At 39.5% G+C, this 18,620-nt stretch overlaps 1 protein-coding gene across 1 annotated transcript in view; it reads right to left on the bottom strand.

Annotated features, from left to right (window-relative positions):
• DOK6 (docking protein 6) overlaps window positions 1-18,620 on the bottom strand; it is a 293,919-nt gene that overhangs the window by 250,059 nt on the left and 25,240 nt on the right. The window contains exon 3 of the mRNA XM_006147231.1: window positions 5,091-5,205. Coding sequence (XP_006147293.1) covers window positions 5,091-5,205 — 115 coding nt within the window. The remainder of the gene's footprint in view (window positions 1-5,090; window positions 5,206-18,620) is intronic.

The following is an 18,620-nucleotide window of genomic DNA, read 5'->3' as shown; positions in this document are numbered from 1 at the left end:
CCCACTCTCTCTTGTCTCTCTGTCTTTCTCTTTTGAGTGCATGTGCCCTTTGGTAAATTAAAATAATTTTTTATAAAAAATGCTTATTATGAGAAAACTACATGGATTCTGAATTTTTTTTGCCCGAAAATAAACTAAACTTTAATTCCATTTTCCATGATCTTTTTGAAGTCCCCCTGCATAGTCATCTTGCTGGGCAATAGAATACCAGAATTTATTCTGCCTTACTGTATCCACTGCGCTGTCTCACCTTTCCTTGGCCACCTTCTGGCCACCACCTCAAGCCACTGGCAGTCACCATCCTGCCCCCGATTTTATGAGTTCAACTTCAGATTCCACATATAAGTGAGGTCATATAGCATTTGTCTCTCTGTGCCTGGCTTATTTCACTTAAGATAATGTCGTCTAGGTTGATCCTGGTTGTCACAAATGACAGACTCTAGTGGTTTATTTTTAGACTGAAGAGTGTTTCATTGCGTATATACGACATTTTAAAATCCATTCATCTGTTCATAGACACTGAGGCTGTTTCCACATCTTGATTATTGTGAACAGTATTGCAGTGAATGGGAGTGCAGACATTCCTTTGGCACAGTGACTTCAATTCCTTTGGGTACATACCCAGTCATGGGATAGCTGGATTACAAGGTAATTCTACTGTTAGCTTTTTGAGGAAACTCCATCTACCTTCCAAAATGGCTATATGAATTAATAAAACCACCAACAACCTTAAGGGATCTAATTTTCCATTTTTCATCTTTTTGTTAACAGTAGTGAGGTAATATTTCATTTTGTTTTTCTCTTCTTATTAGACATATTGAGCATTTAAAAAAACCTATCTACTGGCCATCTGTATGTTTCTTTGAAGAAATGTCTATTTAAGTCCTTTGTCTATTTCTTATCAGGGTCATTTCCTGTTATTGAGTAGTTTGAATTCCTTGAATATTTTGATATTACCTCTTTTTCAATGTATGATTTGAAAATGTTTTCTCCATAGGTTGTCTCTTCACTCTATATTTCTTTTCTCTGATGTGCAGAATATTTTAGTTTGATGTGATTCAATTTATCTATTCTTGCATTTGTTGTCTGTGCTTTTGAATTCATATCCAAGAAGTCTCTGCCAGAATAATGTCATAAAGTTTTTCTTCAGTATACTTTTGTAATAATTTTATATGTTTCAACCATTACATTGAAGTCTTTCATCCATTTTAAGTTGATTTTTATATAAAGGAGGAGTCCATTTTCATTCTTCCATGGGTGGGTATCCAATTTTCCAAACAACCTTTAAGTTTCTTTCTTCCTTACGAAACAAAGGAGGGAAGAGAGAGGAGAGAGAAAGAGAGAGACTCCAAACAGTTTTCATGTTACGATCCATTCCCAGTTTCAGCTGGTCTGAATCACAGGTATGTGCCCCTGGCATGCCCAGGGAAGTCCTGGGATGTGACCAGGGCCTTTGCCATGTGGGTCCAGTAGTGTTACCATTGTGTCACTGCTCAGTACCCTCCTGTCACCATTTATTGAAGGGACTCTCTTTTCCTTAATTTTAGTTCTTGGTATTTTTGTCAGAAATCAATTGACCATACATGTGTGAGTTTATATCTAGGCCATCTATCCTATTCCACTGAGTCTTACAATCTGTGAACCCCAAATATTTTTCCATTTATTTTTGTTATCATCAATGTTTTATAGTTTTCAGTAGATAGATCTTTCACTTTCTAGGCTAAATATTCTCTTACATATTTTATTGATTCATTTTGCTCTAACCTGTTTATTGTTACTATACAACTAAGTGGTATATATAAGTTGATTTCATATCCTGGAATTCTCCGAGTCCACTGATCAGTTCTAACAGTTCTCTGGTGTAGTCTCTAGGATTTTCTACAATGTATAAGATCATCTCATCAGAAGACAGAAGAAATTTCAGCCCATTATTTCCTATTCCGATGCTTTTTATTTCTTTCTCCTGACTAAGTGTCTGCCTCGGACTTAGGATACTATGCTGAATAGAAGTGGTGAGAGCAGGCATCCTTGGCCTGTTCCCAATTCCAGAGGAAGTTTTCCATTTCGCATCACTGAGCGCATCAGCCATAGGTTTGTCATATACTGTCTGTGTTGTGTACATGAAACTTCTCCCATAATTGATGTTATGGCTTTTAAGCGGACTGTTAAAAGTGACACATAAAAAAGTGATTTTAAAACATAGATAATACTTCTAAGTAAGTCACCGTTTAAACTAATCGAAAACTCTTTGATTTCAATGGAAATAAAACCATTCTTCTATTTTAATATTTGGATCTAGCTGCAGTCACACTGCCAGAAAATGCTTCTCTCCAAAATTAAGATCATTTTCTTCTAATCAAGAACCCTTCATTTTCCAAAAACTTTACATGTACCATGATGCCACAATAAAAAATAAAACAAACAACTTCAAATTTCAGACTTCCAGACTTCCACAGGGAGTACGAAGTTCAGAAAGGAGAAGAAACAGTCTTTGTCAGCAAGGGGCTTCTCTGTATTCAAAAAATCTTTTAAAAATAGAACCTCATCTTTTGTGATTATACAATCCTAGTTCCTTAATTAGCATTTCCAATGAGCCATTTTCCACTTGTAATTAATAATGAGAAGACTCAGTCAGAAATATAGATACTTTCTGATTATCTTAAACATAACTAGTACTGTTCAGTTTACATCATAGGTTCAGAGATTTTTACTGGGGTTTAGAGAGACATCACTTAACAGTTTCGATTCCAAACGGTATTAGTGACTCTAGTTTAATATCATGTGTGTGTGTATATATATATATATATATATATATTTGACAGAATTCTTTTTATTTAACTTCATTTAATATTTATTTATTTTACTTATTTATTTTAATTTGACCAAGTCACCAGGTCTAGGACTTGAACCATGGTCGACTATGTGGGAGTCCAGAGCCCTTAACTGCCATGCTACCTGCTGGGCCCAGTACCTATATTTTGAAATTTTCCTAGCTGAAATAAAATTATTGTCCATTCCTTGATGCAAGTTTTTCCTGGAAAATAAACCAGTATAATAATATCCAAATTAGTTTTCCTAAAGTTAACGCTGTACAAATAGATCTTCCTTAATTTTATCTCTTTGACCCAAGAAGGACTGAGTAGCGTCCTCCACAGACATATACATCTTGGCGTTTGGAGCTCCCCGAGGGAGGCTAATGTGGTAGCGATCGCTGCGATGGCACGTCGTGGCCAAGTCACACCTCCACCTGCAGCTTTCACGTGTGGAATAGCGACGTCTACGGAGCGCTCTGCAGGGCGGGCAGGCAGGACTAGAGAGCAAAGGCTAAAGTGGCCAGCTTCTGTCCTGTGGAACAGTGCCAAGGACTAAACTGCCTCCGGACTTCTGCATTTGGCAAGAACATCTTTGACAAGTTCACCTGCGGCATGTCAGAGAAAAGGAAGCATCTCCTGGATGATGATTTCAAAGTTGGCAGAGGAGTGTAGAAGACCCCTAAAGTACTGCTCAGCTCACTAAAAGACCCTGTGGTGGACTTGAGAACCTTTTCAGAATAACCCACACTGAGACACAGGGCCCTCACATTGCAACTGAGATCTGGTTCTTCACTGGACATTGATGGTGACAGGAGGCAAACATTGGGAATGAAAATCTCCTATCAAGTCGCTGCACAGTGGCAGTGAAGTTGGTCTTGTCGTTTTCTGAGTATACTCAACATTTAGAGCTGACCCTTGAACAATAGGGGTTTGAACTGCACAGTCCCACTTACACATGGATTTTTTTTTTCAAAATATATATTGAAAAATACAGTATAGGGTGGTGAATGTATTTTCTCCTTCATATGTTTCTTTCCTCTAGCATATTTTGTTGTAATAATATAGGATATAATTAATATAGAATATACAAAATAGTTGTTAATCAACTTATGTTGTCAGGAAGGCTCCCGGTCAAGAGTAGGTTACTAGTAGGTACGGTTTGGGGAAGTCAATGTTATACATTCATTTTTGACTGTGTTGAGGGTCTGCCCCTAACCTCTGCATTCTTCAAGGGTCAATTGCATTATGGCAATAAGGTTGGGACAGGTTTTACTACAAAATGGGGATTTATATCACTAATGAACAGACTTCTGGGCACTTCCAAGACTGTGATTGAAAATAATGAAATGAAGTCAGATGGCAAGTGAAGACAAGTATGTTGGGACTGATGGATGAGTACATTGCAGCAAAAGGGAATACTCTGATAAATTTCAATTCAGTTGAGCAAAACTAAGACAAGTGAAGGTGAGGAAGTGTGAGCTATTTTAGTTAGGCAACATGATAGTATCAATTTTATACCTATAAACCTGAACTACACACAACCAGACACTTTATTTTCCTCTTAAAAAAGAGCTAGTAAAGTGTCTCCCAACGACTTAGCTATTATTTTAAATTCACATCTTTCAAGCCCTTAGTTCTTTCTGCTAACATTCTTTATAAAGTAAATGCACCATTTCATTGAGCAAAATATTTAGCAAATGATAAGCCAACTAATACAATTACATAGCACAGGGATTCCACTGAGGAAAATACTCCAAGTTCAAGCTGCGAACTGCCTGGTGTCTCAATAATGTCAGAGAGCTTTATGAACTGGGTTGGTAAAACTCAATCTGAAATGTATTTAATTAGAGTACCGAGAATCCATGAGAGCTAAAGACTGCCCCACATTCTGGGGAGTTAGCTGCATTTCCCTATACTCTGGCCCCACAGGTTCTCACTGCTCCTACATGCTTAGGTCTTCACCAGACAAGAACCAGAACAAAGGCCTGGGCTCAGCTGAAGGAAGGACACCTCCCAGGTATTGCTTACTTAATCCTTAAAGTTTGAAAGGAAACCTCAAGAGTTCTGGACCACCTGGGAGCAAAATCCAGAAATGCAAAGCAACAGCAAGCACCGAGAACATCTGCAGAAGTCCCTGCGTGGAGCTGACTCAAGTTGTAGGGCACGTTCTCATTGTAATAAGCCATCTTGTTCAGCAGTGTATCTTAATCCGTCTGGGTTATCGTCGCAGAAGCAGCTCAGTTTCCTCAGGAGGTAGCTGGGCCTGCAATTGCTTACCTGATTCACAGGCAAATGTCTTCGACGTCTCATCATGAAAGATAATTGCCACTGCATGCTTCTTTGTCTCTCGAGGCAGTCTGGTTATATTTTTGATGTTGTGCAGTTCAGTTACCTTGAAGAAAAAATATGTTTAACTTGGTGTATAGAATATGCCCATACTGAAGGGTTTAAACAAAGTGATCAGTTATCATCCTCTTCAATCTCTTTCCAATGGGTATTTGCACTCTTTTCTAATAAACCATACTCGAAATGCACAAAACAAAATGTTTCCTATTTTGCCCTCAGTTTTGCTCATAGATTACAGTATTCGCTGCATCTTGAAGTGGTATGAAAGTAATGTAGAAAAGTTCCACAGACTCTGAGCTTTTATTAGAATTGTATTCCCAGCAAACAGTAACAGGACAGAAAGGATCTCCTTGAATATCTGTTGTATATTGACTGGCTTCCTGTCTCATTTGTTTCCTAAGCCATCTGCCATGCAAATTCTTGGTAGGAGTACAGTCATGAGACAACTGACACCTCTCTATCTGCAGAGTAATTCTAAGATGCCAGAGTCATCAAATTTCAGCAGGGGACCTGCTCATCAACAAAATGCACACACACACACACACACACACACACACACACCCAGACCCTCTGCGACTTCGCCCCACTAATCACACCCAGGACTTAGGGACCTTGGTTAGCAACCTTTATTCACTTGGTGATGAACAAATAAACTTAGACATTTTAGCTCTGAGCTGTTCCCTAGTACACATTCTACTATAATTGTTCATTTTCTGTTTTTCCCCACAGTGGGTAGAAATGAGCAAATGTTTATTTTTCCTCGACTGCTATGCAAACACAACATTGTAGTGAGAATATATAAATTATGTTTTCTAATACTCTACTGTATATGTTAAATTTGTTTTTCTTTCTGATTTAAAACTTTTTTACTGCATCAATATTATTAGCAGAAAGTAGGCAGAATTAACTAGACAATAAATAACTTACTTACTTTTTTCCCCCAGAGATATTTTTGCTATAGGGCACATGTGCTCACCAGAGAGACAGAGAGAGACAGAAAGAAAGTGTGAAATCACTCCCCGAGGAGGATGGCCACCCCACAGTCCCTTCTCTACCAGCCTCCTCTCAGGATTTTGAGCACACATGCACTCGCATCCAGCATGAATTCCAAGTTGCTGGGTCCAGACTCAAATGGGGGTCAACTACAGGGGAGTCCAGCGATGTAACCATTATGCCATCTGTTGGTCCCACCTTCTATAAACATACTATAGCGTTTCAATGTGGAATTTTCAAGGGTATTTTACTGATTTATATTTGATTGACAGGGTTCACCTGCAGCCTTGTGGTTGAGGAAGCTTGGACAGGATGAGAAAGGCTAACGTTCTATTCCTCCTGAGAAGATAGTCTCTGATTCTAAGTGAGTGGGAAAGGGAGCCCTGTGTTTGGTTGCATAAGTCTCCAAAGAAGCCTTTAGGTGTCTACTATACATTAGACTGAACACATACCAGCCAAAAATTCTCACGAATTTCTAATGAGTTGCTATTGGTATCATCACTCTATTACCGATGAGAACAGTAACCATCCCAAAATTACACAAGTCATTCAGGAACCAGACCTGTACTCATATCAAGGGTTGACATCTGCCTGCCTGATCTCTTGAATAACTGTGTCTCTGAGTGGATTTAATGTAAGAAGTACTCTCTTTGGCAAGAGTCCCTTGTTTTGATTTTCTTGATCAATGATTGATACTTTTTACTATATCATATAAGCTTTAACAGCAAATGAAGAATTTTGCCGAACAGAAAAGACCTAATTCCATACATAATTTATAACCCCATGTGAACAGTACAATCATTAACTAGTCATTCTAAGTGGAAGAAAATGTACAAATATATTTCATGCATTTAAACAGTTTTGGTCCTCATATGTTTATTTATGTCTTCTGAGAGGGAGAAAGAGAATGTTTGTGTCAGAGAGAGAGGAAGACACAGCACCCTGAACGGAGGCTTGATCTCACAGTCCACCCTAGCCTTCAGCCATTCTCAGATGATGGGGCAGTGTGTACCTGGCATAGTCAGGGAGACCTCTGGAATTGAACCAGGAACCTTACCTTGTGAACTGCTTTGCAGAACATCGTATTTTACCCCTGTGCCACCATCTGGCCCTTTGGTCATCATTTTTGAAGAAGGTACCTTTGGTGTTGATTAGGATATGATAGCATAGAAGTAATTAAAATGATCAATTCATGATCAAAAGCTGTACCTGCATCATGTATAAACATGAAAAATAAAATGATGTGGTATAGTTTTAAGAGTGTGATCAGGCAGCTGGTGGCTAGAGGTTAAGGTGGCTGGATCCCACATGGCCAATCACATGAGTCCTGGTTTTGGTGATTTCTAAAACATGCCAAGGGTGTATACACAGCTAACATCCTGAAAGGGGAGATGGAGGACGAGAAATATAGCAGCACCATCCCTCGGGGGTTGCTGTCTCACTTTCCCTTTCTCTGTCTCTCTCTCTCTGGGGACACACCCTCCAGGAAAAAATAAAGAGAGAGAGAAAGAACACAAAGTTATTTGTCACATTTTCTTCTAAAACCTTTAGTGTCCTAGACTTCGCCTCATCTAAGAACAAGCTCATTACCCAGCATTGCCATTTAGACTGTTCAAAGAAGCCCTTTTATTCTGTCACACCAGATTCACAGTTCTGTCACAGGGCTAGAAAAGTAGTCTTAATATTTTCCTTGTATTTTTCTCTTTGTTTTGTAATGGCCTCACTTAATATTATACAAAATTAAAATACCTAAGAAGAATGAGTAAACTAAACTAAAAAAAAAAAAAAAAAAACTTCATATATATGAATAAATCCTCAAAGGATTTCAAAAGTTCATGGAAGGACCAATTCCTGGGCTGATGGTTATGCTGTCTGGATCCCCTATGGCTGACTGCATGGATCCAGCTCCAGTGCCGGTGGCTTGAAAAACATGCTAGTGGGTGTGCATGCATGTTCAAATACCGAAGAATGGGAGAAATGGAGGAGAAAGAATCCATGGGGGATGCTTTCTCACTTTCCCTTTTCTTCTCTCGTTCTCTTTCTCTCTCTCTCTCTCTCTCTGTGTGTGTGTGTGTGTGTGTGTGTCTATCTGGATAGTGTGTGCCCTTTGGCAAATTTAAAAAAAAATATCATGACAAATGGCATTAAAGTATGAGTTTATTTTGATATATTTTTTTCCCCATATGGTGCGTGCACTCACCAGAGACAGACAGTGAGAAGAAGTGAGAAATCACCCCTAGATGGGACAGGTATGCCTCAAACCCTTCTCTTCCATTCTCCTGTGGGGACTTTGGGAACCAAGTCACATGCACCCGGTGTGATTTCTTTTAAGCTGCTGGGTCCCATGTGGGACTCTGGCACCTTCACCACCACACTACCTGTTGGCCCTATGATTAGTTTTTTTATACTGTACATGTCCCATGAACTTTCGGAAGACCTCCTGTATGGATAAATGTGTGTGTGTGTGTGTGTGTGTGTGTATGCATGTGTATGTGTGGTGGGGGTATGTGTATCTTTTCTATGAAAATACTCATTTCCCTTTCCAACAATGGAAAATTAAACATCGCAATTTTAAGAATTAGTGCTCTGGGGAGAAAGGTGAGAACACATTTTTTGGAACAATGATTCATGTATTATATTTCAAGTGCATTAAAGCATGTTCTCAAAGTTTAACTCTTGAATTTTTAAATGATTAGATAATTTAGTCAAGTAACATTTAAACCTAATTTTATTTCTCATGTAAGAAACTGAATACTTGAAAGAGATATTATTTTCAAATGTTATTTTTACCTAAGCAAGGAACTTACTAAAATTGAGTCTAAAACCAATGAAGATTATGTGTTGCTTAAGAATTTATGTCAAAAGGTGAGCATAAAAATGATATACTCCCATATGAGTTGCCTTATAATATCCATCTGTCCCAAACAATATCATGAGACATTTATAACCCTGCTTGAGGGCCTTTTTGGAAGATTTTTATTTACAAATATAAGAGAATATTAGAATAGACATTGTGGGTTCTTTTTTGTCCTCTCAGAGCAAAAATCAACAAAATAAACTAATGGAAAGCCTAGCAAAATGGAGCAAGCATAAAGCTCTTCCAACTGCAGTGCCGTAGGCAATGTGACAGATGATGTAGAACAAAGTGTTTGCTCTTCTGTAAAATTGACATCTAGAAATGCAGACAGCCTCTTGGAGCAAACAGTGTCACAGTGGTTTCTGGACTAATGCAAGGCTTTCTGTTGTTGATCAGTGGTGTAATGCCCTTCGCCTGTGTGTGCCCTGTGGACTCCCTCATCGTCGACCGTGGTTGGTGTCCTGGACTCAGAGACTTGAACATCACATCAGGCATGTGTGTGTGCATGCCCCAAATCCCAAGGGGAGAAAGGAGAAGGGATTGTGGCGTGGCCATCCTCCTGGGGGGTGATTTCTCACTTTCCTTCTCTCTGTCTCTCTGGGGTACACATGACCTATGGCAAAAACCTTGGGGGGTAAATGCAGAAAAATCCTAATGAGGAATATATTTTTCTTTAAAAAAATACTTTAAATTATAACAATTTAGATCCAGATCTAATGTATTTGCATTTCCTAACCTTGTTTTTCATTCTCAATCTCTGGATTTACTACCCTGCAGAAAACTACTTTATTAACTTTAACAAAGATGCCTTTTAATTTTTTTTTCTTTTCTTTTCTTTTTTTTTTTTTTTTGAGAGGTTTTTGCTATAGGGCACACAATCGCCAGAAAGACAGAGCAAGACAGAGAGACAGAAAGTGAGAAATCACCCCTCAGGGTGATGGTCACACCACAATCCCTTCTCTTCCATTCTCTTCTCAGTATCTTGGGCATGCACGAACACATCTCTGGTGTGAGTTTAAACCACTGGGTCCAGGACTCAAACGGCAGTTGACTACATGGGAGTCCAGCGACATAACCATTACACCAACTGCTGGTCCCACAAAAATGCCTTTAAAATAATTTCTAAAATGTCTCAGAATAAAAGTGTTTTTATTCACCTAAAACCTTTCAATGTGACATAAAAATAATTTTCAATAATTGCTAAGACTGTAAAATCCTAGTGCTTTCCAGTAATAAATATCAGTATACTATTACATCATTTAAAAATTCAATATGTGTTTCTGAAGTACTGAGTTTTCACATGGCTCTGAGAGCATAAAATACAACTGTAAAAATTTAAAAAGCATTAAAATGAATATAACATTAACAGAATTAAATTAAAGGAAAGATTACTTGAAAATAATTTAGACTTTCAAGTCCAAATCAATAAATGTCGTGATCAATGATTTAAATATTAAGGTCTTATGAGTGTTAGAATTAACACCTAAATATAAACATACAAAATGGACCCAAATCAAAACCCTTGGCCATAGTTCTTCCTTGGCCACCCATTTTCCAGGACTCCTCACCCTCCTTGGGAGCTCTGTTTTTCCTTTTCTGTCCTTTAATAAATCCCAGCTTTGCTATACCAAATAAAAATAAATAAAAAATTTTTAAAAAATTTTAAAAAAAGGACAACATGCATTGCCAAGGCTAATTTTTATCTTTAAGAGAAATTCCTAAGGAATTCATACCAAGTACAGACAAGTCAAAGATGAAACACATAACACCCTCCTGTGGATTTTCATAATTTAGTTGGGACAAGATTAAAAATCGCGACCTTGATAGAAAGAAAATAAAAACAGAACTAAGGAAGCTTATAGGGAGATCTCTCTTTCAACTGAGGAGTTAAACAACCACTTCGTAAACATCAGACTTGGATTTTAAAGAATAAGTAAGAATAGAAAATTGTATTTTTTTTGAGATATTTTTGCTATAGGGTGTGTATACTTGTCAGAGAGAGTGAGAGAGAGACAGAAAGACAGAAAGTGAGAAATCACCCTCCTAGGGGGAATGGCCATACTGCAATTCCTTCTCCTTCTTCCTCCTCTCAGGATCTGGGGCATGCATGCACACACAGTCAGCATTAATTTTAAGTCGCCAGGTCCAGGACTTGAACTGCAGTCAACTACATAGGAATCCAGTGACATAACCATTACACCATCTGCTGGTCCCAGAATAGACTATTTCTAAAACTTAATCATTTCCTAACTTTAATCTTGTAGGTCATATCTGTTAATGAATATTGTAAGAACTATTATAAAATATTAACTATTAAATATTTAGGTTTATACTTAACATACTAATAAACTTATTTCACACTAACACAAATAGCTTTTTTTTTTTTTTTTAAGATTTTTGCTATAGCGTGTGTGTGCTTGTCAGAGAGTTAGAGAGACAGAAAGTGAGAAATCACCACCCTGGGGAGATGGCCACACCACAATCCTTTCTCCTCCATTTTCTTCTTGGGATTTTGGACACACATGCACATGTGTATGGTTTGAGTTTTAAGCTGCCAGGTCTGGTACTTGAACTGTGGTCAACTACATGGAAGTCTAGTGACAAATTATTATGCAATCTGCTGTCCTGAAGATAGCACTTTAAAATAAAAATAATTCCCCAATTAATGTAGATTTATGTTTCACATTTTTGCAAAACTCTTGAAGTGTCTGGCTTAATAGAAGACAACTTGATACATTCACTTCTGAATTCAATCTCTTGCCATATGTTATTCAGATTAATTATATGAAGAAAATAAGGCCTCACACAGACATGAAATTATAAAAAGGAAGAATAACTTAAGAACATTTTCTGCCATTGTGGAAGAACACATATTAAATCTTGCACATGAACAACTGTTTTTCCATTTTTCCCGTACCCTAACATGGCTGTCTGCTTCTGTAAACCTGCTTGCTCTTCCCATGAGAAAATAGCTTTTGCTAGCCGTACAGAAAACCGTATCCTGGACGCCATCCTGTACCTGCTCCTGTCTTTGCTAACTAGCCCAAAACCCTTTTGTTTAGCAGTGTAACTGCTTGCATGGAAACCCCACTCTCCTCAGAAATAATTAACCTGCTTGATTCAGCTTCTGTAACTGCTTGCATAGAAACCCCTGGTTAAGTGACTCCTTATAAAAAGACTACTCCAACTTCAGTCACTGTTACAGTTCTGACTCTCGGTCACCCCTACCTCCCCCGAGCCTCAGACTGTAGTCGCTGGCCAGCTAATAAAGACTCCCTTTAAACTTAATATGGCTTTGGTGGTCTTTCATTCGGTGGCACTCTAGAACACCATGTGTGGATATTCATCTGTGATTCTACCTCCAAACTCTACAAATGTGTCATTAAAGGTAATTGCCATGAGGAGTCTGACACCACCTCCTGCACGTTCTTTTCCTCTGTTACATTGGAATCTGTAGGTCTATATTCAACTCTTTGTGGGTTTTCACCCATCCTGGTTTTGTACTCTCTTGGTCTAGTCATTGGGAAGGTCATGGCTCACTGAGTGATGCAGATCTTCCAATTATTGACACCTTCCATTACACAAGGCAAGAAACTCATTAAGGGCTGGTCCCAAAACTGAGCAGTTAAGGAAGCCAGATCCCTCATGGCTGCTAGTGCATTAAATCCTGGCCCCACTGGCTTGAAAAACATGCTGCTTGTGTGTGCTTGTGTGCTCAAGATCCTGATGGGAAGGAAGAATGGGAGAAAACTGACTATAGTCTGAGCACACCCAATTGAGGGATGCTTTCTTTTTTACAGATTTTTTCTGTAGGGTGCATGCCCTCTCCAGAGAGAGAGAGACAGAAAGTGAGAAATCACCTTCCAGGGGGTGTGGCCACAGCACAACGTTCCCAGTATGAGTGTAAGTTGCCAGGTCAGGAACTTGAACCACAGTAGACTAGGTGGGAGTCCAGTGATGTAACCATTTTGCCATCTGGTGGTCTCTCTTTCTCTCTCAGAAGAGTGAGCATTCTTTGGCAATTAAAAAGAAAACCTTAAAAAATTCATTAATATCTCCCTTGATCTCAGAAAAATCTGTACATTTTAGGAAGATGTCAAGTTGAAGAATATTGATATGTTTCTCAATTTTTAAATTAATGTTTCATTATTTATTTACTTCTTTATTTTGGCATAGGGTGTGTGCACTTGCTGGAGAGAGATAGAGAGGGACAGAGAGAGAAAGTGAGAAATCAGCTAGTGGAGGAGGGTGACCTGATGCAATCCCTTCTCCTCTTGGGATCTTGGGCATGTATGCACACCTGCCAGGTGTGTTCTTCAAGCCATCAGATCCAGGAGTCAACCAAGGTTGGTCATGTGGAAATTCAGCTCTTTACCACCATGCCATCTGCTGCCCCAGAAGTTTCTCAATTTTAATATTCCCTTGAAAACTTGAACTTTTGCATTTTTGATAAACAATGTAAGTTGTTTTCCATGAAGACAGGTTCACTTAGTTCATTTTGAGAAAATATCTGACAAAGAGCAATGTCTGAATAACATAATTTATCTGTTAGTCACTGCCTCACTAAAATGAGATGATCTGTTTTAAAAGTGGGTGTTTTGCTGTAACTTCCACAATCAACCAAGGGCATGTGTCGAGGGGACACTGCACATCAGGACACAGCGAGTGTGTTCTGTGGTTCTTACCATTTTGTCAAACAGAACAGTAAACATATGTACCTGGGGAACTAGATTTCATGGAGTTATTTTTAACTGTTTCATCCAGGACATTCTTAAGTCAAATGAAAATAAAACTGCCCTATATGTGTCTGCCTACTTGCTTAGATGGAAGCCTGGCTGTATGAAATATGACTGCTTTATTGTGTGAACGGAGTGGCCGAGTCTGAGCTGACCTGTGGTGACCTTTAAAGATGAGCACAGTGCAGACTCTTGCTTGCTTGGGCCAGTGCTGCACAGTCCGTGGAAGTTAAAGGAAACCGTTTCAGCCAGAGAAGGCCGGGTGGGACCTAGAGAGCTGTAAGACACAGATGCTCCACAACTCCAGTTGACAGTAGAAAACACCTGGTTTGGGGCCAGCAGGTGGTGTGGTGGTTAAGGGTGTTGGACTCCCACATGGCAGATTGAGGTTCCAACCTCAGACTGGCAGCTTGCTTTCTCATTCCTCTCTCTCTCTCTCTGTCCCTCTCTGGTCAGATTTAAATAAGTAAGAAAATAAATAAATAAAGTCAAAATAATTTTAAAAATAAAAAAAGAATAAGAAAAGCAAACACCTGGCTTTACCTTCCACTACTCCCTCTCCTTTGCTCTATAGAAGGATAACCCTGGGAATGGCACAGTGCCCGGGTGACCTCCATCAGAGACACTGGACCACCAGATCCCTGCTTTCCTCTACTTCTCTGTCTGTTTTTTCCAAATCCACCCCCACTCCCACTTGGGGTACCATCTCTTCTTTGCCTTCCAGGTCTCGGAAACTGTGGGAGCCACTGAGGTGATGAGTGCTATGGCTCTGCCCCTCTGTCCCCAACAAGGTGGAAACAGACACAGTGAGAAAGACCAGTGACATAGGAGCAGTACGGCAGCAAGAGGCCACACTCCACCATTCCACACTTGGCTCCCTCCCTCATTCGCTTACTCATCCCTTCCTCTGCATTACAGCACATTCACACACCCCCTCTTTTTTTTTTTTTTTTTTTTTTTTTGCTATAGGGTGCTGCGCTCACCAGGCAGAGAGAGACAGAGACAGAAAGTGAGAAATCACCCCCCAGGGTGGATGGCCATGCCGCAATCCCTTCTCCTCCGTTCTCTCGGGATCTTGGGCATGCACACACATGCACCCGATGTGAGTTTTAAGCCACCGAGTCTGGGACGTGAACCGCGGTTGACTACGTGGGAGTCCAGCGACATAGCCATGATGCTAACTGCTGGTCCCACCCCCCTCCTTCTCATATAGGCCATTTCTGTCATGTTTCCATCAGCCTCCATGCGGGTCCCCATCTACCGTGTCACTCACAGTGCTCCCCGACTAGTTCTGCACTTAGCCATGACCTACGGATGAAAACCATTTCATGCTGCCTTAACGTTGTCCCTCTTTCACAAGGACTTGAGGCTTTCAATCTCTAGTCTCATTTTCTCGCACCGACACTGAACAGTAACGAACTTCTAGCTATCTACAAAATATGTCATTGTTTCGTGAATAAAAAGCATGGTATTTAAATGTTATACAGCCTTTCACAGAAAAACCTGCTTAGAGGCCCTTGTTCCTGCATTCTCCTGTCAAAATCATCGTCTTCCCGACCAACCAGCAAGCCTTCTCTGCGTCTTCCCTGAGTGATTGAAGTAGGATTAAGACCATTCCTGGTGCGCCTTTTCCAAGACCCTGGTATACTGAGTGGAATTCAGATATGTTCTTGGCTCACTATAAAGCTCAGTTATGTTCTTGTAATGGACACTTTCAGTAAAGACATTCTTTCATTAATTCATGCCTTCCTTATTTCTTCTTCACATAATGACTTCAGTACAGGATTTACATGTGTATGTATGTATTTATGTATTTCAGAGTTTGACCAAGTGCTTTTCACAGTTTGTTAGGCAATTACTTCTTTCCCATGCTTTGGGAAAAGACAAGACTGAAGAGTGGTATTTATTGTCTTGGTTTGTATGCTTTGAGAAGGAGGGCATACTTACATAGTTAGGAATTAAACACAGAAGATCACAGAGCAAATATTTAAAGTGATTAATTACATTTTATGGGTTCTGTCTTTAATGTTAGTTAATTGGAGGAATGTAACATAGGCTAAAGAACTTAGTGATATTTTCTTAAATGAAACCCAAGGTTTTTTTGAAGTGATTTCATTTGCATGGTTAGCAGCATTTGGAATAAATAAGTGAAGATTACTTGTGCAATAGCATCTCTCCTTTTACACTATGCAAGTTAAACTGTTAACGCTGAACGCAGACCGTGCTCACTACTATGGAATTGCATTTACACTATTCGCTATAAGCATAAGTGGGTGAAAAAAGCATGTTTATTAGAATTATTAGTAGCTTTAAATTGCCTCTTCTAAGTTTACTTCATGATAATTAAAAGTATCTTCCCATTTAAGTGCCCAGTTTTTAAAGAACATAATCATCTTTTGGAAAGTGAAAGAAAATTAACTTCTTTATTTTTTCAAGTATATTCAAATGGATGAGAACATAAACTGCATTTTTTTATTAATGTCACTACTAATTCTTATTAATCTTGTTATTTTGCTAAGCTTCTGTAGTTGCATTAATTAAGTCAGAGTTTCTATTGTTGAGAATGAAAGATTACATTTTAGAAACAGGTTTAATAAAATTCCACTTTATGAAGATAAATAATCAATTTTCCAGTAAGACTGGAATTTTACAGAATATTTTTTTTATTGCAATCAATATATGTTAATCTCTTTATGCTTGACTCCTAAACTCTTATAATAATTTAATTATTTGTGTTACTCCATACATTATATGTTCCAATATTTGGGTAACGAATATGCATAGAAATTTTACTATTATTTTCACCCAGTGAAATTTATATCAATTTTCTAGTATTTGCTTTGTTATCTTTGCTTCCTATTGATAATAAAAATGAGTATGTAGGGACCAGCAGATGGCACAAGGGTTATGTTGCTAGACTCCCATGTAGTCAGCTGTGGTTCCAGTCCTGGACTTGGCAGCTTAAAACTCACATTGGGTGTGTGTGCATGTCCCAAATCCCAAGAGGGAAATGGAGAAGGGATTGCAGTGTGGCCATCCTCCCTGGGAGGTGATTTCTAGCTTTCTGTCTCTTACCTCTGGTGAGCGCATGCATCCTATAGAAAAAGCCTCTAAAAAAAATGCATAGAAAAGAAAATTGGGATCAGTAGATGGTGTAATGGTTATGTTGCTGGACTCCCACTTAGTTGACTGCATTTTAAGTCCCGAACCCGGCGGCTTAAAACTCATACTGCATTTCAAGTCCCGAACCCGGCGGCTTAAAACTCATACCAGGTGTGTGTGTGCATGTGTGTACAAACTCTTGAGAGGAGAAGGGATTGCAGCATAGCTGTTCCCTTCCCCCCAGGAGTGATTTCTCACTTTCTGTTTCTCTGTCTCTCTCTGTCTCTCTGGTGGGCACACATGCACTGTAGCAAAAGTCTCTCCTAAAAAAATTAATATAATTTATTCTTTATAAAATTTATGTATTAGGTGTTTTGCCATAGAGTGCATGCAATCACCAGATACAGAGAGAAACAGTGAGAGGGAAAGTAAGAAATCACCGCCTAGGGAGGATGACCATGGTCCTATCCCTTCTCCATTCTCCTGAGATTTTGGGCACATGTCCCTGGCATGAGTTTCTAACCACTGGGTCTGGGACTTGATCCATGGTCAGCCATATGGGATTCCAGTGCCTGAACCACCACGCCACCTGTTGACCCTATAATTAGTTCTTATAACCACCTGTGACAGTTGTCACGTTTATTATCAATAGTTACCATCTTCGTCTTTTATATCTTTGGCTTATATGAGGTCTCTCAAGTATCAAACCATATTATAAACTGTATCATCCAGACCTGAATAATAAACACAGTTGTGTTACTGTTGGGATCAGCTGTCACCATCCCTGCCGGCTGTCCACTCCACTTCCAGATCCGGCCCCATCACTGCTACCAGAATCTGGTTGTGTTCAGTGGTCCACTCCTCTATCATGTAGTTCATGGGCCTTGATGGGAATCTCTCAGCCCGGGCATCACCGCAGAACTTGTTATTCTGGGGGTAACAGTCTTCTTGTGCTGAATTTAGAGAAAGTAATGTGAGCCGATGGCAGCTGGTCTGACATGAGCTGCCATCTTCTAGTGGCCGCTGATAAACTTTGTCTGTCTAAAGGTAGACTCTGGATGACTCCAGCCCTTCTCTGAAGTTGTCCTGACAGAGTATTCAAACTCAGAAATCCAACAGCTGCTCAAGAGTAAGGAGGAGGAAGGCAGCCTTGTGGTTGGCAGAGCACAGAGAGAAAAATATCAGGACCTTAAGTGTAATGGTCAACCAGGAGTCACCGCATCAGTATCTTTGATCTGGTTTCTTTCCTCGTGTGCCAGGATACCCGAGAATGCTCTTTTAAAAAATTGCGGGATTTTTGTTATTTGCATCCAAAACCATTCTGACTGAGAAAGCAAACTTGGAGCGAACTCAAATCCTTATCCTATAAATGGGAACATGGCTGCCCTGATGTGACCATTCTGGCTGAGAAAGCAAACTTGGAGCTAACTCAAATCCTTATCCTATATGCCGGGGTCCAGCCACGTTGGGTGCCAATCTGCCGGGGTCCAGGCTGAGAAAGCAAACTTGGAGCTAACTCAAATCCTTATCCTATATGCCGGGGTCCAGCCACGTTGGGTGCCAATCTGCCGGGGTCCAGCAATTGCTATGCTCTGAAGTCATGTGAGTTAGCGATGACAAACAACAGCTAAACACATTATTACAGGAAAAAGAATTTGATGACAAAAGAAACTCAAATGATGTAAATGATGTAGGGAAGTAGCCAGGAAATTTTACATTACATTATGCTCTTTGGTTCTTTTGAGGTATCATAAAATAGAAAGGTAATCTATT

Source organism: Tupaia chinensis, unplaced genomic scaffold (genome assembly GCF_000334495.1).
Source record: "Tupaia chinensis unplaced genomic scaffold, TupChi_1.0 Scaffold000206_1, whole genome shotgun sequence".
In the NCBI taxonomy this organism is placed as follows: domain Eukaryota; kingdom Metazoa; phylum Chordata; class Mammalia; order Scandentia; family Tupaiidae; genus Tupaia; species Tupaia belangeri.
This window is presented reverse-complemented; position numbering and strand designations above follow the sequence as displayed.